The sequence below is a fragment of the Taudactylus pleione genome, unplaced genomic scaffold, assembly GCF_031769625.1.
Source record: "Taudactylus pleione unplaced genomic scaffold, aTauple2 ptg000256l, whole genome shotgun sequence".
Taxonomy (NCBI): domain Eukaryota; kingdom Metazoa; phylum Chordata; class Amphibia; order Anura; family Myobatrachidae; genus Taudactylus; species Taudactylus pleione.
The window spans coordinates 22,387,018-22,410,338 of record NW_028284658.1 but is presented as its reverse complement, the minus strand read 5'-3'; the positions used below and the strand labels follow the sequence as shown (position 1 = coordinate 22,410,338).

At 43.6% G+C, this 23,321-nt stretch overlaps 1 protein-coding gene across 3 annotated transcripts in view; it reads right to left on the bottom strand.

The window, feature by feature from the left end:
* LOC148515029 (uncharacterized) overlaps window positions 1–23,321 on the bottom strand; it is a 68,379-nt gene that overhangs the window by 29,939 nt on the left and 15,119 nt on the right. For all 3 annotated transcript variants that reach the window (XM_088480848.1, XM_088480847.1, XM_088480849.1), the window contains 2 exons: window positions 21,455–21,654; window positions 19,835–19,938 (listed from right to left, as the gene is read on the bottom strand). In XM_088480848.1, the coding sequence (XP_088336974.1) occupies window positions 19,835–19,938; window positions 21,455–21,632 (282 nt within the window). In that variant the 5' untranslated portion in view covers window positions 21,633–21,654. The remainder of the gene's footprint in view (window positions 1–19,834; window positions 19,939–21,454; window positions 21,655–23,321) is intronic.

Sequence of the window (23,321 nt, the reverse complement as noted above, 5' to 3'; positions counted from 1 at the left end):
TGTCCTACTAATTCCAGAAAATTGCCTACTAATTTGGATGTTTTAATTACCATGTGTAATCGTGTGGATATTTGATTCAAAGAAAGACAACTTGAGAAAAATAAATCTGGTCACCCCAAGATTCATTCTGTTCCACGAGTCAGATCGTCCTCACTTTCCCCAGAGGAGCATGAGCGATGAGTCAAAGAAAATCTGTATTTGTATTGTGCTGCCTCCAATCACTTCTTGAGAATTGTCTTTGCAAGCCGCCACCTCCTAGATAATGATGGAGAGATTAATCTAGGAGTGTCTCTTCGCTCTCCATAAAAGTAAAGATTATGTTATTCCTGTACAAGTGAAATATCCACAAGGCTCTCGTTTCCTCACAGACTTGGTGGGTTCTGGTGCTGCAGAATACTTTATTTCAGCTAAGAAAGCTGCGGAACTTACCTTTACAGAAGTTACTCCTATTGGTGTCACTGCTGTTAATGGAAGTTGCATTCCTGGGGGTCACATGGTGTATAGTACTGTTCAGTTAACCCTTCAGGTTGGGGTCCTGCATTCAGAGACATTATCATTCCTAGTGATTCCTGAGGCCACCAGTCCAATTGTCCTTGGATTTCCCTGGTTGCAATCCATAACCCTCACATTGACTGGTAATAACCACAAATCCTATTCAAAGCCTGCCTACAGACAGTTCTTTTGCACTGTACCACGTCTGAGAACATGGCTTCTGAGATACCAGCCCCTCACTGACAAATTACTGATGTGTTCAGTAAACAAGCCGCAGAGACTTTACCACTTCATAAAGCATGGGATTGCCCCATCGAGCTGATTACCAGCAAGATCCCTACTCGCGGTCGTGTATCAGTTATCTGTTCATGAGACGCAGACCATGACAGAGTACATTAAAGAAAAACTTGAGGCAGAATTCATTCGTCCTGCCTCTCCAGCTGGAGCCGTTTTTGTGAAAAAGAAAGATGGAAGCTTACGCGCCTGCATTGATTATTGAGGGCTCAATGATATTACAGTCAAGAACCTCTATCCGTTACCTCTCATTACAGAACTATTTGACTTCGTTAAGGGAGCCACCATCTTCACAAAATTAGATCTCTGAGGAGCATATAACTTTACGTATATACAGCAAGGTGAGGAGTGGAAGAAAGCATTCAATACAAGAGACTGTCATTATGAGTACCTTGTGATGCCTTTTGGGCTAAGTAATGCACCTGCAGTATTACAAGAACTATGTAAATTAGATTTTTTTTCTGATCTGTTATACAAGACACTCGTGGTATATCTGGATGATATACTAATCTTCTCTTCTGAAATTAAAAGTCATCATCACCATGTCAAAGAAGTGTTCCAGTAACTTTGTCAAAACAAATTGCACTGTAAACTTGAGAAATGTACCTTAGAGACCTCATCCATTCCATTGCTAGATTATATTATTTCTGGCACCGGTCTTTCCATGGACCACGCAAAGGTACAAGCCATTCTGGATTGGTCACAGCCATCCGCATTAAAAGCTATCCAACGTTTCCTGGGGTTTGCCAACTACTACCGGATATTCATCCAAGGTTATTCCACTGTGGTTGTGCCCTAACAACTTTGACCCAAAAAGGTGCCAAGCCTGCCAAGTGACCTGATGAGTCTCAAGTTTCAGCAATTGAAGCAAGCTTTTATTTCAGCTCCCATTCTAAAGCAACCAGAGGTCAACAGTCCATTCCTGATGGAAGTTGATTCCTCAGTTGAAGTAGGAGCAGTTCTTTCACAGAACCGACTACCAATGGCATCTTTGTGGTTTCTTCTCTCACAAATTCCTACCTGCTCAGTGTAATTATGCGATTGGAGACCAAGAAATGTTAGCTATCAAACTTGCATTAGAGAAATAGAGACATCTCTTAGAAGGAGCAGGTACCAAGTAACAGTGCTTACTTCTCATAAAAACTTGCTGTACTTGAAAACTGCCCAATGTATGAACCCACAGCAAGCCAGATGGGCTTTGTTCTTCTCATGTTTTGACTCAAAGCAGGTCACCTTCCGTTCTGGTACTAAGAACTGTAAGGCTGATGCCCTGTCACGGTCCATGATGGATGACAAGGCTTCCGTCCACACAGATCCACATCCCATCATCAATCCTTTAGGTATTGCTGTTAGTAGACCGGAAGACACACCAACTCAAGGTAAAACTTTTGTAGCAGAAAATCTCCATAAAAAATTGTTACAGTGGGCTCACTGCTCTAAATTTGCTAGACATGCCAGTGTTCGTAAAACCCACACTTCCGCATGATGTCTAACAATTTGTATCCGCATGTGCCATCTGTGCCCAGCACAAGAGTTCCAGACTGGGTACAGCTGGTCAGTTGCTACCTCATGGACTCATATCTCTACGTGCTTTATTACTGACTTACCCAGCTCTGACGGCTACATTACCATCTGGGTAGTAGTTGACCGATTTTCAAAAATAAAACATTTTGTTCCTCTCAGAGGCCTTCCATCTGCTCCTGTTCCCTCGCTCAGTTGTTCATCAAGGAGATTTTCAGATTACATGGGTGTCCTGAAGATATTGTATCCGATAGAGGTACCCCAATTTGTGGCTAAATTCTGGCGTTCTTTGCGTCAAGGTCTCCAAGTGAAGCTTAATTTCTCCTCTACTTACCACCCGCAGTCCAAAAGAGACTGAGAGAATAAATCAAGACCTGGATTCCTTCCTGCGCATGTTTATTTAATCTTACCAAGATGACTGGGTAATCTTACTTCCTTGGGCAGAATTTGCACACAACAACCATTATTATGAATATTTATCTTCCACTCCTTTTCATACAGTTTTTGGTCTGCATTCCAGAGTTTCATTGTTTACACCACTTCCTGCTGATACTGTTCCAGTATCTGAACAATTTATCAGGAACTTTGTTGATAATTGGCATCGAGTACTAGAAGCTCTACTCAAATCCTCCAGCCACTACAAAATCTAACCAGACAAAAAAACTACATGCTACACCCAGTATGAAAGTCGTTGATCGAGACTGGTTATCCACCCGTAATCTTCATCTCAGAATTCCTTCCATGAAGTTTGCTTTCGATTCATTGATCCATTTCAGACTATTCAAGTCATCAATCTTGTATGTTACAAGCTCCATTAACCATCTTACCTCCAAGTTCACAATTTAATTCACAGGTCTCTCCTCAAGCCTCTGATACTTAATTGATTTTACTCTCCAAAATCGGCCTCACCAGCAGTACAGACTGAGCAAGTAGAATAATACGAGGTAAAAGAAATTGTTGACTCTCGTTTCAGGAAAAATAACCTACGCTATTAGGTGGATTGGAAAGGCTATAGACCAGAGGAACGATCCTGGATCAAAGCTTCAGACGTTCACGCTCCATCCTTGATCAATAAATGTCACCAGAAGTATCCTGCTAAGCCCCGCCTCAAGTATCCAGAGGCCACTCGTGATGGGTGGGGTACTGTCACGAATCAGGGTCTTAACATCCCAAACTGACTCAGACGCTCCTTTATTTCTGCTTACAAAGCATCTTTTGAGAGATTCCACAGCCATCACCCGATTCACCTTTGTGCTCACCTGGTCTGCTAGACCAATGACTTTGAACTACTCCCCTTCTTCTTCGGGGTCCATAGGGATCCACAGGGATACCATGGGGATATTATGGTTGGAAGATCAGGCACCAAACAGTTAAAGCTTCTGCTCCCAGAATGCCCTGGGTCCTTACCCATATATACCCTGCCCCTAGCCATAGGACTTCAGTTGTTCGTTTGGTGCGGCAGGATCAAAACGCACCTTTGTAACAGGGGACTGCTCTGGCAGTCCTAAGCTTTTATTTTATGTTTTATTTTTTTATTTTCTTATGTTTGAGTCAGCAGTACTCAGCGTTTGTATTAAGACGCAGATAATGGCAGGTCACGGCTGAGCTTAGGTAGCAGCAATGCTGCGACCTGGACTGCACCGGATGTTCGGAGATGTCAGGCAAGGCGATTCCTCACTTACGGGGGAATTTGCACAAGGCAGTCCTTGCTTTTGGTGTCAGACGCACTAGAAGCCGCTGCTGTCAGGGCCCAGGATTGTCTGCTTCTTCACTACAACAGCCGGGGCCTTATAGTCTGACGGCAGGGATCGGCAGCAGACGCTTCTGCTGCCACGAGGCCAGCGTACCCAGCTGGTTAACGCAGCCTAGGGGAGGTAGGCGCTCTCCCGCCAGCTCCTCCCCCGACACAGAATCAGTCACTATGAAGGGTTTTGCGCATCTGGGTTGCTCCGCCTACCCTCCACGTGTATGAGACGCTCACGGTCCACGCTCAGTGCGCCCTGTAGCTGTGGTCTCAGGAGGGTCTGGGTCAGTCTCCCTGTATACCTCTCCCTTGGTTAAGGTATATGGTTCTCTATGTCCTACCATTCCTTTGCGTTGCTGTAGTTGATTTAGAGCAGATTGTAATTATATTACATATGCATTGTATGTGACCGTTTGCTAGTTGCTGATTGACACAGTCTTTTATTTCTAAATCTGTCAATTATAACTATGACTGTTTCTCTCCATCCTTTTTGGGTCGAGGTTTCTTTCTGAGTACTTCACATTCAATTAAGATTTTGTGAAGGCTGTCACATAACATTGCAATTATCGCCTTTATTGACCTTGTCAAAAGATAAAGGGAAACAGGATGGGGAGCAGCCTGTGCTGGATCCATGTAAGTCATATACGGCTTATGTGTCACCTCAGGACGTAAAGGATGGTTTGTGTGTCGTCACCACACCAATCCATTTGAACCTTTGGACTCTGGATTTGAAGTGGTTAACAGAAAAGACACTTTTTCCTCTTGCCATGTCTTCTGCTCACAGAGTCTCCGATTTGGCAGCGCTCTCTTGTCGCTCCCCATTTTTGATTTTTCACCAGGATAAAGCTGTTCTTCGTAGAAGGGAAGGTTACCTTCCTAAGGTAGCATCCCATTTTCATGGGCATGAAGAGATTGTTATTCCAGTGGAAGCGGTGAAGCCTCCCTGGATGTAGTTTGTGCTCTCTGTATTTATGTGGAGTGTACAAACTCTGTTAGAAAATCGGATGCTCTTTTTGTATTATATGTTTTTCACAAACGAGGATGGTCAGCTAATAAACAGACTCTGGCGAGATGGCTACGCATGACTATCTCTCAGGTGTACACACAGGCTGATCTTCCTGTCCCAAGCACGGTGACAGCACATTCTACTCGGTCTGTAGGGCCATCGTGGGAATTTAGTCGTGGTGCCTCCGCTGAACAGACTGAACAGTTGTGTAATGCAGCCACGTGGTCTTCTGTCCACACTTTTCTTAGGTTTTATGCCTTTGATACTTTTGCCTCTCAAGATGCTTCCATTGGGCGACGAGTTCTCCTTTCCGCTCAGGAGCATCTCCCACCCTAGGGGAACTGCTTTAGGACATCCGCATGGTATCCCTGTGGATCCCTATGGACCCTGTAGAAGAAAATTAGAGTTATGGTAGACTTACCTAGATAACTCCTTTCTTCTAGGTCCATAGGGTCCACAGGGCACCCACCCTGACGCACCTGGCTTCATTGGGTTATATTTTTTCAGTCACAGATTCCCTCATCTTATGTAAGAGTGCCTCAAGTGTATGATGGTTCTTCCTTCTCCTCTTTCCTTCTCCTGCCTTGAGGCATGTCAACTAAACTGAAGTCCTATGGCTAGGGCGGGGTATATATGGGCAAGGACCCGGAGCATTCTGGGAGCAGAAGCTTTAACTGTTTGGTGCCTGGTCTTCCAATCATAATATCCCAAATGGTATCCTTGTGGACCCTATGGACCTCGAAGAAAAGCAGTTATCTAGGTAAGTCTACCATAGCTCTAATTATTTAAACCTGCACCTCGAGTCAGCACATTGCCTGAACAACTTAATTCCTTCCAGGATAGTTCTAGGTTCCAGGTCTCAGTACTCTTGTCTCCAGCAGTCTTGGTGAACTATACTCCTTGGACTGCAGTGCACTATTTGCCGCATTGCTAACTCTTGGGCTTCCAGGTGCCCTGCTTCATTTGCTGTTTCCAGTGGATTCCATTACCTGCTCTCCAGTCATCATTCAGCTACTTCCAGTTGCCTCTGCTTCATACGCTATTTCAAGTGGACTCCGTTATCTGCACTCCAGTCTCCAAATTGCTCCATCTAAGTGTCGTTGCTTTACTTTTCTCTGTCTTCCACTGAGCCAGCGTTACCATCTGCAGCTTACCACCTGCTGCTGTGTTTCACCATCACTGTGGAGGTTTGCCTGGCATCCGTGTCATCCGGCTGCTGTACTATTGGGACATTACATGCAAGCCTAATTAAATACCCTGTTACACTCAGCTCTACGCAGGTCTATCTCAGGTTAGCGGTTAGTTTATTGTGCTGATTGAATATTGGGGTAATCTGTAGAACTGTATTTCATAACCCGTCTCTTCAGTACTTCAGTTCCTAATCGGGTTCCACTTCCAGGAATTGCGTCAGAGCAATGCCAGAGCTCTTGCTATCTCAAGCTTGGCTCTGCATACATAAGACTCCGATTCCTGGCCTGAGTTCTGAGTTTCACTCTGCCGGTACTACATTGGTCTGAGCTCCAGGGTGACCACCTTTGTCCCTGGAGTGTGTCCTTAGCCCTGCTGGCTGTCCTACTAATTCCAGAAAACAGCATCCTGTTGTTACACTCAGCTGTACGCAGGTCTATCTCAGGTTAGCGGTTACATTATTGTGCTGACTGAATATTGGTTTTCCCTGGGCTGTGTTTTATTGTCGGAAGATATGCTGGTTCCATGGCTGTGCACAGCTTGCAGAATACAGTTTTCACGCCGGGGTGATCGGCAGATCTGTTTTTCTTATCCTGACTTCAGTACTTCAGTTCCTAATCCGGTTCCAGTTCCAGGTCTTGCATCAGAGCAGTGTCAGAGTTCTTTCTTCCTCAAGCTTGGCTCTGCATACATAAGACTCCGATTCCTGGCCTGAGTTCTGAGTTCCACTCTGCCGGTACTATGTTGGTCTGAGTTCCGGGGTGGTCACCTTTGTCCCTGATATGTGTCCTTAGCTCTGCTGGCCGTCCCGGTCAATGGACTAAGGGCCACCCAGAAGGGCGTAGATTGATTCCCCTCGGTTCCAGGCCCGTATCCCAGCATCACTCCAGTCTGTAGTTCCTATTCCTGTCACTAGTGTATCGTACTACCTGTCTGACTCATGATCAACAGTTATACCACGTCTCACCTATACTTTGGTTCAATCCACGGGTCCCGGGCCAGATCTACAGAATTCTAAACCCGTGACATCTACCATATTATTCCCACACATTTTATGTGTTTCTTTTCAATGCGTAAAAAAAAAAATGCATTCTCATTTGTGCAGATTTTATTATGAAAACCTTTGTGTAGAATCTGGCTTTTTCTGTTTTGGAAAGGTAGATTAATGCCAAAGCAAGTTACAAAAAAAAAAAAATACAAACATTTGCTTTTAGTTCAAAAGTCACTTTTTTTATTTGCCATATGAAGAGAAATAAACAAGCTAATGACATTTTCTGGAAATTCAAAGTCTACTGATAAAAGTTGGTACTGCATAAATTTGATATTGATGTTAGAATGTGACCAGCCAAAATGGGTTAAGCAGGACTTTTCACCTTGATGAAAACACTTTATAGTTAGGGTTTACGTGAGCAATACATAAAGTGAATAACATGGAAGATTATTGGAGAATAAAATTGGTTACGGCGTGAGGTGGAGATTATGAAGGTATGACAAATAGTAATGGACAATTAAAACAGAAGTCTAAAATAACAAACTTTGAATGCACCAATTTCCATTTACAGTTTTCCAGAGCAAAACAAAGCTCTTTTAAATATCAACACTGCCAGTCTGTTGTAAGACTGATTACTGTAGTTATATAAGGCCTTGTATTTAAATATGCCACAACATAATTTATATACAGTATACGGTGTGTCCTCATATATACAACTCTATTAGAGTTGTATGCAAATGTTTTGGCACACCTGATTAAATTGTATGTTTCACTAAGTCTCTAAGGGTAGAGTTTTAAATATGTCCTATTATACACATTTTATTGCACAATTACTATTTGTTTGCCAATTTTCACAGCTTGACAACAATAAAACAATGTATGTACTGTGTGAAAATGTTTGGACACCTTAAGTCAGTATTTAGAAACACTTTCCTCGGCAGAAATCACAGCATTGAAGCATTTCTTGTAGACAGCTAAGTGACTTTCTAGTCTTGCATTAGGAATTGTTCCCGGTTTCTTGCATGAACTGCATGCTTCAGATCTCCCACAGATTTTAAATAATATACAAGTCTAGTCACTGCAAAGGCTATCAGCAAATACAGTTATTGTGCTCTTCCGAATGGGCTAGTACAGGTTGAGTCTCCCATATCCAAAATGCTTGGGACCAGGGGTATTTTGGATAACGAAATATTCCGTATTTTGGAATATTTGCATAAAATAATGAAATATCTTGGGAATGGGACCCACATCTAAACACAGAATGCATTTATGTGTTATATACATCTTATACACATAGCCTGAAGGTCATTTTATACTATATTTTTAATAATTTTGTGCATCAAAAAAAGTGAGCGTAAATACATGAAATTCATTTATGTTTCATATACACCTTATAAACACAGCCTGAAGGTTATGTTATACACTATTTTTAATAATTTGTGCTTTAAACAAAGTTTGTGTACATTAACCCATCAGAAAACAAAGGTTTCACTTTCTCAGTCATGCTAAAAATATTCCGTATTTCGGAATATTCGGATATGGGAGACTCAACCTGTACTACATAATAATCTCCTAAGGTCTGTCACTGCATGCATGCTGCGACAGAACCTAACCTAGCCAGAGAGGATTAAATGGAGGGAGGGAGGTGGTGGGGCGGAGTGAGAGGTGGAGCGGAACGAGGATCAAAGTCACCCGGTATATGCCAGGTCCCATATACTAGTGTGCTAATAATCTGGTTGTGTTTAACTTCTTTCTTTCTTTTACTTACAGATCCAGTGTGTCACGACTGGCTCAGGAGGATCTCCTACTGAGGAGCTGAAAGCTGAGGTCCTGGGTTGTGTAAGGAATCGGAGGCGAGGGGCATGGATGTATGTCTTCCTCATCAACAAGTATCGGATGTTTGCGAGACCTGACCAAAGGCGCGGAGTCTAACCTGCTGGGAGGTGTTCACCAGTGACCCCTCCAAGCGGGATCTGGGTTTAAGATGCACCCAGCAAGCAGGTCGCTTGGTCAGGTATCCGATACAGGTGGGAAATGGAGTGAGATAACGCCGATAAGGCCCAAGAGAGTGTACTTCTGAAAGAAGCACTAGCGAAGATTCTGTACTATGATGTTGTACTGAGCATGCGGGCAAGGTATCAGACGCACCGCTGGTACAGGAGAGTAACACTGTAATTGTACTTGAAGGCTCTACAGAGTACGTGGGCAAGGTATCCAGATGCTCCGCTGGCACAGGAGAGTGACACTGTAGTTGTACTCAGAGGATGTACAGAGTACGCGGGCAAGGTATCAGACGCACCGCTGGCACAAGAATGACTCGAGAGTAGAATAGCAAGGGAACCTGGAACGAAGTAACGCCAAGCAAACACTAGTAGTAACGACGTTGTCCAGAGCCCAATAAAATACCCTAAGGTAGCAGTCCATTGGAGGGCAGCGTCAGCTGACAACAACCAAGCTTCCATTGGACAGAGGGTCAGTCAGGTGATGAAGACGGTCATGGCTGCGCCCATGACGGCAACCTTGGTGATCAATCACGGAGCAGCACATGGATGTCAAAGTGTACCTAAGGCATAATCCTCAGCGCGTCACTCGCCGCTGCACCTGACATCTGACCGCACGAGAAGTCGGTGCTGTGGTGAGTAACGGCCGATCCTAGGCTGAACCCTGACACAGTGAAACATGCAATTTGATCAGGGTGCCCAAACGTTTGCATGAAGCTGTACTATTATAACTAGGGGTGAGCGGGTTCGGATTTCTGAAATCCGAACCCCCCCCGATCCGAGGCCGACCCGAGTCAGGCTCGACTTTTCCCGCCTGACTCGGATCTGAAATCGAGGCAAAACGTCATTATCCCGCCTTCCGGGTCTTGGATCCTATATAAGGTACCCGCGTCGGCGCCATTTTCTCACTCGGCTGTGGACAGTGAAGAGGGAGGGTGGGAGTTAGGGCTGGCTGGGCTGTCTAGTGTAGTGTAGTGTAGTGCAGAGTAGTGTTGTGCTGTGCTGTGCTGCGCTGCGCTGCTGTTGTCCATAGGGGCTGTGTCCACTACTTCAAAGTCCATAGGGGCTGGCTGTGTTGTGCTGTGCTGCTGTTGTCCATAGGGGCTGTGTCCACTACTTCAAAGTCCATAGGGGCTGGCTGGACTGTGTTGTGCAGTCAGTTGTCCATAGGGGCTGTGTCCACTCCAAAGTCCTGTGCAGTGTCCCAGTCCTAAAGGGGTGCTGTAGTGTTGTCCAGGGGGTGCTCTGTCCATCAGGGGTGCTCCCCCCAAGTGCTAAAAAAATAATATATTTTCTGTGTTTGTGAATTGTGTGCGCAGTAGCCGCACGTGCATCAACAAAGTAGTGCCAAGCGTGCGCCTGTGTCATAAGTAAAGGGCCGGCTGGCTTGACCGTTAAAGGGTGCTGTAACCCCCAAAGTACACTCCAGTCCAAACCAAAAAAAAATTATTTTCTGTGTTTGTGAATTGTGTGCGCAGTAGCCGCACGTGCATCAACAAAGTAGTGCCAAGCGTGCGCCTGTGTCATAAGTAAAGGGCCGGCTGGCTTGACCGTTAAAGGGTGCTGTAACCCCCAAAGTACACTCCAGTCCAAACCAAAAAAAAATTATTTTCTGTGTTTGTGAATTGTGTGCGCAGTAGCCGCACGTGCATCAACAAAGTAGTGCCAAGCGTGCGCCTGTGTCATAAGTAAAGGGCCAGCTGGCTTGACCGTTAAAGGGTGCTGTAACCCCCAAAGTACACTCCAAACAAAATAAAAAAATATTTTCTGTGTTTGTGAATTGTGTGCGCATAAGTAAAGAGCCGGCTGGCTCATTTCTTAAAGGGTTGTGTAACCCACAAAGTGCACTACTCTCCAGCAAATATAAAAAAATATTTTCTGTGTTTGTGTGCGCCTTAGCCGCACGTATATATCAAATCGATATAACATAAATGGAAGACCAAACTTTCTCCGATAAAAATAAAATAGAGAAAGATCAAGAACCACTTCCTCCTAGTGCTGAAGCTGCTGCCACTAGTCATGACATAGACGATAACATGCCATCAACGTCGTCTGCCGAGGGCGATGCCCAATGTCATAGTAGAAGCCACATACAATCCCAAATGACAAAGTTCAGGAAAATGACCTTAAAAAAAACATTTAAATCATCTGAAGAGAAACGTAAACTTGCCAATATGCCATTTATGACACGGAGTGGCAAGGAACGGCTAAGGTCTTTCCCTATGACTAGTGTGTTTCATACTAGTATGACTAGTATGTTCATGACTAGTGGTTCAGCTTCACATGACGAAGGAAGCCCTCCTCCCGCTAAAAAATCTAACGAGTTAAGCTGGCAAAAGCACAGCAAAGAACTGTGCATTCTAAGAAGATATCACAAATCCCCAAGGAGAGTCCAAGTGTGGTGGCGGTTGCGATGCCTGACCTTCCCAGCACTGGACGGGAAGAGGTGGCTCTTCCCACCATTTGCACGCCCCCTGCAAGTGCTGAAAGGAGCACCCACAATCCACTTGCTGATATGCAAATTGAAGATGTCACTGTTGAAGTACAACAGGATGAGGATACTGGTGTAGCTGGCGCTGAGGAGGAAGTTGGCGAGGAGGATTCTGATGGTGATGTGGTTTGTTTAAATCAGGCTCCGGGGGAGACAGTTGTTGTCCGTGGGATGAAAAAGCCCATCACGGTCATGCCTGGGCAGAAGACCAAACATTCCACCTCTTTGGTCTGGCAATATTTCTATCCAAATCCGGACAACAACTGTCTTGCCATATGTACCATATGTAAGGGTGGAATAAGTAGGGGTAGGGACGTTAACCACCTAGGAACATCCTCCCTTATACGGCACCTGCAGCGCGTTCATAATAAGTTACTGTCAAGTTCAGAAACTTTGGCTAAGACCGTAAGCAGTCCAGGGACACCTAAATCCCGTTGTCCTGTTGTATCCAAGTGCCTGCAAACCACACCGTCAACTCCCTCCTCGTCAATTTCCTCCTTAGTCAGGATCGGAAGTAGTCCTGCAGGCCATGTCACTGGCATGACTGACTCTCCTATCCGGGATTCCTCCGGAGGATCCTGCATTGCTACGCCTACTGCTGCCGCTGCTGCTGGGAGTCGTTCATTATCCCAGAGAGGAAGTAGGAACACCACTACTTTTACTAAACAATTGACCCTCCAACAGTCCTTAGCGAGGAGGATGAAGTACGACAGCAGTCATCCTGAAGCAAAACGTATAACTGAGGCCTTGACTGCTATGTTGGTGTTAGTCGTGCGTCCGGTATCCGCCATTAGTGCAGTGGGATTTAGACAATTGATGGAGGTAGTGTGTCCCCGGTTCCAAATCCCGTCTAGATTCCACTTCACTAGGCAGGCGATACCGAGACTGTACAGAAACGTCAGAAAAAGTGTCCTCAGTGTCCTGAAAAATGCCGTTGTAGCCAATGTCCACTTAACCACGGACATGTGGACAAGTGGAACAGGGCAGACTAAGGACTATATGACTGTGACAGCCCACTGGGTAGATGTATCACCTTATGCAGCAACAGCAGCAGCGTCACCAGTAGCAGCATCTCAGAAACGCCAGCTCGTTCCAAGGCAGGCTACGCTGTGTATCACCGGTTTCAGTAAGAGGCACACCGCCGACAACCTCTTAGAGAAACTGAGGGAAATTATCGCCCAGTGGCTTACCCCACTTAGACTCTCCTGGGGATTTGTGATATCTGACAACGCCACCAATATTGTGCGGGCATTACATCTGGGCAAATTCCAGCACGTCCCATGTTTTGCTCACACAATAAACTTGGTGGTGCAGAATTTTCTGAAAAGCGACAGGGGCGTGGCAGGAGACGCTTTGGGTGGCCCGAAAAATTTCTGGCCACTTTCGCCATTCAGCGACTGCGTGCCGAAGACTGGAGCACCAGCAAACACTCTTGAATCTGCCCCGCCATCACCTGAAGCAAGAGGTTGTGACGCGGTGGAACTCAACCCTCTATATGCTTCAGAGGATGGAGGAGCAGCAAAAGGCCATTCCAGCCTATACATCCACCTATGACATAGGCAAAGGAGGGGGTATGCACCTGACTCAAGCGCAGTGGAGAATGATTTCCGTGTTGTGCAAGGTTCTCCAGCCCTTCGAACTTGCCACACGTGAAGTCAGTTCAGACACTGCCAGCTTGAGTCAGGTCATTCCCCTCATCAGGCCTTTGCAGAAGCAGCTGGAGAAAGTGAAGGAGGAGCTAAGATGGAGCGATTCCGCTCGGCATGTGGGACTTGTGGATGAAGCCCTTCACTCGCTTTGCCAGGATTCCAGGGTGGTCAATCTGTTGAAATCATACCACTACATTTTGGCCAGTGTGCTCGATCCTAGGTTTAAAGCCTATGTGGTGTCTCTCTTTCCGGCCGACACAAGCCTGCAGAGGTGCAAAGACCTGCTGGTGAACACACTGTCAGCTGAAGCGGAACGTGACACGTCAACAGCTCCTTCTTCATTTTCTCCCGCAACTGGGGCTGCCAGGAAAAAACTTAGCTATCCTAAGCAACCCGCTGGTGGTGATGCAGGGCAGGCAGGACCGAGTTTGGACATCTGGTCCGGACTGAAGGACCTGGCAACAATTTCTGACATGACTACTGTCACTACATATGATACTGTCACCATTGACAGAATGGTGGAGGATTACATCGGTGACAGCATCCAAGTAGGCATGTCAGACAGTCCATACCTGTACTGGCAGGAAAAAGAGGCAATTTGGAGGCCCCTGTACAAACTGGCTCTATTTTACCTGAGTTGTCCCCCCTCCAGTGTGTACTCCGAAAGAGTGTTTAGTGCAGCCGGGAACCTTGTCAGCGAAAGGCGTAGGAGGTTGCTTCCACAGAATGTGGAGAAGATGATGTTCATCAAAATGAATTATCAACTCTTCCAGGGAGACCAGCCTCCAGAACGTACAGAGGGACCTGTGGTGGTGGATTCCAGTGGGGACGAGTTAATACTCTGTGAGGATGAGGATGTACACAACACTGAAGAGGGTGAGGAATCGGTGGATGAGGTGGATGAGGAGGATGAGGACGACATCTTGTCTCCGTAGAGCCAATCATTTCAGCCACAGTTGTGTGGCAGACCCTGGCGCTGAAATGATTGCTTTGTTAAAGTGTGCATGTCCTGTTTATACAACATAAGGGTGGGTGGGTGGGAGGGCCCAAGGACAATTCCATCTTGCACCTCTTTTTTTTCTTTGCATTATGTACAGTTTGGGGCCTAGTTTTTCAAACTGCCATACTGTCTGCCACTGCAGTATCACTCCTAGATGGGTCACATGTTTGTGCCGCCTACTCGTGTCGCTTAGCATAGTCATCCAGCTACCTCGGTGCAACCTTTTGGACATAAAAACACTATTGTGGGGTGTGAGGTGTTCAGAATAGACTGGAAATTAGTGGAAATTAAGGTTATTGAGGTTAGTAATAGCATAGGAGCAGAAAAACCAACACATTCTGCGATTTTAGCTGTTTTTATGCTTTTTTAAAAAAAAAATACAGATCCAAAACACAAAACCCAGAACCCAAAACACGGAAGGGTGGTTTTGGCAAAACCAATCCAGATCCAAAACACGGAGAAAGATCCAGATCCAAAACACGAAAAGTGGCCGGTGCACACCCCTAATTATAACTAATATGATTATATATCATACATATATTTGAATCTGATTCGGTGGTGTAATCAGACCTGAGTTAGCCAAGGTAAATTATTTTGTTGAGCTGGACCAGGTTTTAATTTTTTGTGTATTAATGAATGCACTGTTTCCATCCCTGCTCTGTGATATAGATTAGGTAGCAATTTTGTAATACAATTTTCTATCTAAAATTTAACGTTAATTAACATTAAACATGTTTTTACCATACCAGCCCGCGTGCACTTACATACAATTACTATTTTGTATTACTGTTAACATTTCTTTCCACTGTTCTAATGTAATCAGTGACCATTAAGAAAACGTGTGTTTAAGGAAAAACTTACTCAATACTGTAATTTATTACGAATATTAGAAATCACCTAGAATTCCAGGACCTGAAGTATCGAAATGACATTGTATAGACACATACACATTATTTTTAATCTAATACAGCCTTAGCTATCTAAACTTTTTATTTTTTTTCAATGCTGTTGTTTTTGCAGTGACAGCTCAGCTGTATAAACGTGATAACTGAAGAGCTGTAACATTTAATGATATATGTGACATGAGAGGGGTATCCTGTTTCCTGTATGTGTACACCGTCCGTATCATAAAACATACAGAGCCATATCTATCTGTTTGTCTTACAGATCCTGTTTATTTAGCAGATTAGACATAAACCAGTCAGAGAGAGAAACCCCAACATTTCTTTACCAATAATATGGTGTAATTAATAAATCACATATATTCTTCATAACATGGCACCATCTCAGTTAGCATATATGCAGATACTACACATGCAAAAACCACATATAAGCCTGTTCCTCTCAATCTGTGGCAGCTGGAGCTAGGAGCACCTACATCAGTGTTGCTAAATTAGTATTTTTTTTTTTACGCAACTATATATATGTTGAATGAGGTATTGCATCCATCAAGCTATTTCCTAAAGCCTGATTGCGCAAATCTGCACATCAAATGCTCCTACTTTTATGCAAATGCATCCAGTATTACAGGTAAGTGCATGGATTTGTGAGACAAAATGGCTAAAGGTTTGCACAGTCTAATGGGAGCAGATTGACATATCAGCGGGATTCCTTGCTGAGTAAAGTATTACAGATAGGGAGTTTTGTTATCGTGCTTTCTTGGTCTAATTGGGGTCTATAAATAATGTAACTTCCTCACAGCAGTGTGCTTCTAAAATGAAAAGATGATCAAACCAGAGCATAGTGTATACTGCTGTAGAGTTGTGTAGGTGTATAGTAGAATATAAAAACTTGCCATATAAATGACACTGGAAGGCTTTGGACAATCTTAACACTGTTGTCCTGTAGTGTTTGCACTACAATGGAGTGTCCCCTTTATATCTGGGTGTTCAGCACTGTGGTTCCAATACTCAGCATATTGGACAAAAATGAAACAAGATAGTGTATATCTTCCAAACCCGATGGTGAATACAGATGCTTATAGTGGTTGCACTCATCTTTAGTGGATAATTATGGACCTTTGGACGTCTATCACAATTTCCGTCGGTGAGATGAAGAATAGTGCACGATTAATGAGCGATTGAATGATTACGATGTCGTAAACATTAAAATCGCCTAATGGATACACAGCTTTATTCCCTTATCCCCTTTTTTTACGTTATCAAAATATTTTAATTTTATATTTATATGACTTTTTTCATGACTTTTTTTTTTTTACCTTGATATCAACCTGCTGCGACAATTTGCTTAGGTTATGGTTTATCAGAATGGTGTTGGGTATGGGAGACCGGCAGTTGGGATGCCAGCCATCAAAACACTGACAGCGGCATCCCGATGCTTAGAATCCCGACAGGGGCTAGGTAAGTATGCTAACCCTCCCCCCTTTACCCCCTAACCCTACCTTCCAGCATGCTAACCCTCCCTACCCCGCCCCCTAACCCTCCCGGTTAGTACCTAAACCTAACCCTCCCCCCTTAGTGTCTAACCTCCCCATGGTGCCTAACCCTAACCCCCCCTGCCCGCATCCTAACCCTAACATCCTTGCGTTCGGGATGCAGGCTGTCGGAATTCTGGCGTCGCCATCTCAACAGATGTCTGGTTTCCGGCACCGGTGCTCTGGCCGCGGATCAGGGTTCCGGTGCCAGCATTTCAACCGCCGGCATCCCATGCGAAGGTAAATTGACTACATCCCATCAGAATGTATTTATAAAGCATAAAACAACCATGTTTGTATTGGCAAAACTTTATCCATTGCTAGTTTTGGAGGATATACACTATGGGCCTGATTCTGACTTGTACACAAACCTAAAGGTTTGCGTAGAAGTCCGATGGTAAATGGACTGCACATGCCCCGAGGCCACACTGCGCATGTGCTGAGATACCAGTGCGACCCCGGTCGCAGTGCATGGCATGCTGCAGCCTGATTAACAGGCTCTGGTTGTTTGAGGGAGGAGAATTGGCGGTGACGGGGATTTTTCCCAAAACAGAGGGGTGTCTCCTCCGTTTTGTGTGAGTGCCAAGGCCTGGATCTGTTCTTCTGACACAGATTTTCTGGCCGCGGCAGAAGAGTGCCGTCGCCCATTCTAAGTAAACTTAGACTTACTAAGATGGGTGATGACTTCAGCCATCCTGACTGATGGTCAGGATGGTGATCCGATGCTGCATCTTGGACGCAGCACTCAGATCTGCAATGCTGACAATAGGCATCTTTTTTTCTTCAGACCCCCACTGTGGCACTAACATAATTAGCATATTAGCGTACAACTCTGAATCAGGCTCTATGTTGTTTCATTTCTTCCCAACTCCTGCGTATTGGAACCACAACACTGAACACCCAGATGTAAAGGACACTCCATTGCTGAGCACCCACTACAGGGCAACAATGTTAAGATTGCCCAAAGCGTACCTGTCATTTATATGGCAAGTTTTTATATTCCACCATACACCTACACAACTGTACAGCAGTATATACTATGATCTCCTTTTCTTTTCTTTTTATTTTATAACCACACTGCTGGGAGGAAGTTATATTATTTATAGACACCAAAACAAATGAGAGTGCCAGGACAAACTCCCTATCTATAAACTACAACCCCCTGGAACTGTAGTTCTAACGCCCCAGACTGCATGGCACTGGTCTTCACAAATTTCACACACGCAAGTGGGCGCAAGTCATCCTCATTACCAGAGTAAAGCTAGGCCGAATTTCCGTAACAACAAATCGCCTACATCGCTAAGTGTGTACCGGCGATTGCGCTGCACATCAAACCTACCATTATCACTAGTGACCTGTGGTATGTTAATGAAGGACGGAACAGTGATCGTTCCATCATTTATTAACTCGTTCAAGTGTGTATGGGCAAACCCCGTTCAATGCCCATCTCTCCAGTGTGTACCCAGTTTAAGGGATTACACTAACATGAAAAAAAATAGAATTTGTTTTGCGGGATGAGGATTAAATTGAGTTTCCTACTTTGAGTAAGGGCTCACAGCCTCCTCCCCATGAAAAGATCCCTATTTCTGAAGAGTACCAACCAGATGTACTTTTGCAAAAAAGTTAATTCTCAAGCACATTTTGACCGATGTACAAAATGTGACACATATATAACGTGTTCTAGCACTCTGATAACTAAAAGGTTTATTTATGACTCATTGCATTTTGTTTCCTTTAAGAATAGTTAAGAATATTCATTTATTGCTGCGTATAACAGCAATCAAAAATGATTTACCATTGCAATTTATCAAAACTGTTCTGCTGAGAGTCTTTCCCGGCAAAGCATGTATAGTAAAGAGGCAACTGTCACTATCATTTTACTTCCAGGTTCTTACTTGGCCAACTCAATGTGCGAACAGTGGGCCTGATTCAGACCCACTCGCGAGCGGCTGTCCGCTCGCAAGTGGGTCGATGGTCTGCACTGTGCATGCGCACGACGGAGGGAGCTCCGTCGTGCGCATGCGCGAGACGCGCCGAGCGAAGGACTTTCCTTCGCTCGGAGTGTCTTATCAAATCAACATCGACAGCACGCCCCCTTTGGTGGGCGTGCCTCCCAGACGGAGCGTTCCCAAGGGAACGCCTACCGTCAGAAGCCGGCCCCACTGACATCACTAGTGATGTCAGTGGGAGTGATTTTGGCTCTGATAGAGCCAAAATCACTCCTGGCCTTGCGGTTGAGAAACTCAACCGCAGGCTTCTGCTCGCAGTGGCGATGGTCGCGATGGACAAGACCATCGCGACCATCTTGTTGGACGCTCGTATATGCTGTGGGTGGTGACCCACAGCTATACGAGCGTCCTGGAGGACGCTCCATATTTATGGAGGTGGGCCCTGATTCAGAGCAAGCGCTCTGGTCAGAGCGTCCGGCTCTGAATCAGGCCCAGTGATAGGAGAGAGAGGAAGATGATGGTACCCTTATGGGACTGACTGTTAACGCAATCTGTATGGTGTTTGCCTATCAGGGTCAAGCTCCGACAGTAATGGGAGTGCTACAATGTTGCATGCTGTTTGTGTTAGACATATTGCCGAGAATAGGGATCATTGGGGAAAATAAAGAGGTAGCCACAAAGATCATACTAAATGAAGGATAAGGGTCCAATTGGCTTTCAATATAAACACCTTACGTACTTCACCATAGGGATCAATGATCCCTATTTTATATAGTGCATGACATGGAAAGTAGCTTAGGATGGAGGCATTAGCAACCTATAAAAAGCATGAGGTGGGCCAAGCACCATGCACTTTAAAGTAGAATTATGGCAATGAGGCGTTGCTGTCATTTATAAAATAAAATACTCAATAAAGTTAAATGTAAACTATAGAGAGTATGCAATGCCATTTTTAGGGGGCTCAGGGGAGCAGACGGGTCATTATACTTCTGGCGCCTCTGACTTCATAGATAATATCAGTAACGGTAAAAATCAAATATTCACAATCATATAAATATCATATTGGTTTTGTTACCTCATCAAGTTCCAACTTGCCGGTAACCTCACTAACCACCATATTATAAGTCTTGTTATTGACTTGCAAAGTGTGATTCTTCATTTTCAGGACCTTCTCAGCCACTGTAAAGATAGAGAAGGAAAATCAGGGTATTGTTCAGCTGGAGACAGTACATGACAACAATATATTAAAGTGATGTTTCTACTCTCCATGAGTTTCACATACTCTCTCTATGCATTTGAATAAGCCTATTGTGTATATAGTGGTGAGCTACCATTTGGGCAACCTTGATTAACTTGCACATTTAATTGAATCTCTGAGTGAAAGGAGTTAATACAACCTCTACAGGAATGACATATTTCTGCACATTTTAATGCATAGCTGATATAACCAAATGAAAAATGATAATACAGTCAGTGGCTGTAGCATGTGCAAACGTTTGGTTACCAATTGCGGCGTTGTAGTAACTACTTTCACTCTCAGCTTCAATGAAGGTGCACTTTGGGTGCCCAATAGAATGATAGTATTATTTATCAGTTTTGTGAAAGGTTTTCCAGGACATCCACCTAAATATGAGCTCATTTCCTTCCATATACCTTTCTATAGAAATGTAAAAGGAAAAAAAAAAAGGATTACCTTTCATGGCAATTGTATGTCAAAGCGCTCACTAATTTTATGGCACATTCACATCATAAAGGTTGATTAGAGTTTAACAGTCGGAAAACACCATTAATATGTTCAGGTTGACTCTCCCATGCACAAAATTATTACAAATATTGTACAAAATTATCTGCAGGCTGTGTGTATAAAGTATGTACAGAAACTTTGTTTGAGCCACAAAATTATTGAAAATAATTAATAATTATAAAATTACCTGCAGGTTATGTGTATAATGTGTACAGGTTGAGTCTCCCATATCCAAAATGCTTGGGACGTTATTTTGGATAACGGAATATTCCGTATTTTGGAATATTTGTATATCATAATGAAATATCTTCGGAATGGGACCCCAATATACACACACAATGCATTTATGTGTTATATACACCTTATACACACAGCCTACAGGTCACTTTATACAATATTTTAAATAATTTTGTGGCTCAAGCAAAGTTTGTGTACATACATGAAATTCATTTATGTTTCATATACACCTTATACACACAGCCTGAAGGTGATTTTATACAATATTTTTAATAATTTGTGCCTTAGACAAAGTTTGTGTACATTGAACCATCAAAAATCAAAGGTTTCATTATCTCAGTCATGACAAAATTATTCCGTATTTCAGAATATTTGGATATGGGAGACTCAACCTGTATATAACACACAAATGCATTCTGTGTTTAGACTTGCATCCCATTCCCAAGATATCTCATTATAGTATGCAAATATTACAAAATTTGGAAAAATCTGATATCCAAAATACTTCTGCTTCCAAGCATTTTGGATATGGGAGACTCAACCTTTACTTCATTTCAATCATAAGGCAGTACAGAAAATAATAATCACTTTGTAAAATCCTTTTCAATTAAGCATCGTGTGTCATTTGTCTTTGTATACATAGCCACAAAATAGGTACGAAACATGACTGTCTTCAACACTTCTTGGCAAGTAGTTAGTGAAATGGACTTTTACCTTGGTCTTCTTCAAATGTAACAATGGCATAAGATGAATTTCCAGGGATAATATCAATGTTTTCCACCTCTCCTCCCCCATTTCGAGGCCTCAGGAAGTGTATAAGGAGTTTATCCTTTACACGTTCAGCTGCGATGTCAATTGGAATTCCATCTACCCTCAGCCTTTTCTTCTCCATATCTCCCAGATCCCACAGGAAGCTGTTAGTGAAATTATACAATGGCAATATAGAATTCTAGAAAGCATCTTGTAAAACAGGACAAAGACACTATTTTTGGTACCAAAATGAAAAGGTCAAAGTGCAAATTGCAAAAACATGGTTGTTCAGCAACAAGGCATTCTTTTTTCTTATGTCAAGACATAGCTTATCTACACTCTTTTAATTAAAGGAGCAAACTTAGGCTTGATGACATTTAAAGGATTATCATATACATTTAACTCATAAACATAATTTTAAATATTTAGGGCCTTATTCAGATTCGCAAGTGTAAGTTGAGACTTGTTTCTGAGATTTTCACTTTCCGCATCTGTTTTCTGTCTCAAATCTGAGTTATGACTCTCTGCAATAAGGGGGATGAGCCCACGGCTGAAATGGGTGTGTAATCACGGGAAGCGGGCGTGCGTGCGTGTGACTGAAGTAGGAATTCAGTCGTATCAAAAGTATCAATTTGAAGCAAAAAGTCTGTTGCCAGACTTTTCGCCATCATCGCTGGTTTCAGGTGCGAAAAAGTATTGCGCGTATCCCCGTATTCAATTTGAAATCGGCGAAAATGGGACCTGGCGAAACGCAAACAGGCGAAAAGTCCTGTCATTTTTGGGGAAATCAGCCTGACACCCCCCAAAAGATGTTCTGACATGGGGATTCACTATGGGTATCCCTGATTAGCCCTGCTGAAGGTATTTGCGGTCCCTGAATGGCCTCAATAGGCACTATTTAGTGTCTTTGGGAAAGGGGTGAAGAAGAGCATTTAGCACATTTTTGGGGGGAAAATAAGTATTCCCATAAAATTTGGGGTACATGAAAATGGGTGCAAGCATATTTTAAAGTTGCTAAAGTAAAGCACTAAAAAGCGCCCAAAACGCACCTTCAGCAACCACCTGCAATCAAAAATACAGACCCCCCCAAAGGCTATTTCACTAGTTTTTAATTTTGTACCCCCACTTAGATTTTTTTCACCCATTTTTTTCATAGTGCTATTTTGGGTGTCCTTTGTGGGTTTTTTTGCATTTTTTGATGCAGTTAGCATCAGGGGGTACAGGGTGGTTATCGCAACACTGCACCACAAAACCCCAGTTCTGCACTTTTTTCCACTGGGTATTCATAGCAAAACTTTTTCGCCCATTACATTGCATTGTGTTATCGCGCCATCGAAAAGATGATAAATTGATAAGTTGAAACCGGCGAAAATGACGTCATCGGTGAAAAAGTATTGCTGAAATGGACTTTTCACTTCTAACTGAATACGGCCCTAAGGGCGTGTTCTGGTTGTGTAGTGTAAGTGTAAAGTTACTAATGATGAGTGCAAAGCTGCTAATGATGATGGCATCCGATTGGTCGCAAATGTGAAAAACATCCATTTATTAAAATACATAAAAACAGCAGGAGCAGCACTTAGACATTTTACGCTAAATGGAACTCTCGGTTTACAAAAATAAAGAATGATTCATGCACAAATGGGGAAGAGGAAACCTGCACATTTATTTATAAGTGATGAAATGAAAGAAAAAAAATAATATTTGTATCTGCTTCATGGAGATGCTCCAAGGAACTTGTGTACTTATTAGCTGCACAAACCTTACATTAACTTCGTATGACAGGGGGTGGGAGTCACAGCGTGGGATCTGCAGATGCAACTGACTGGGAATT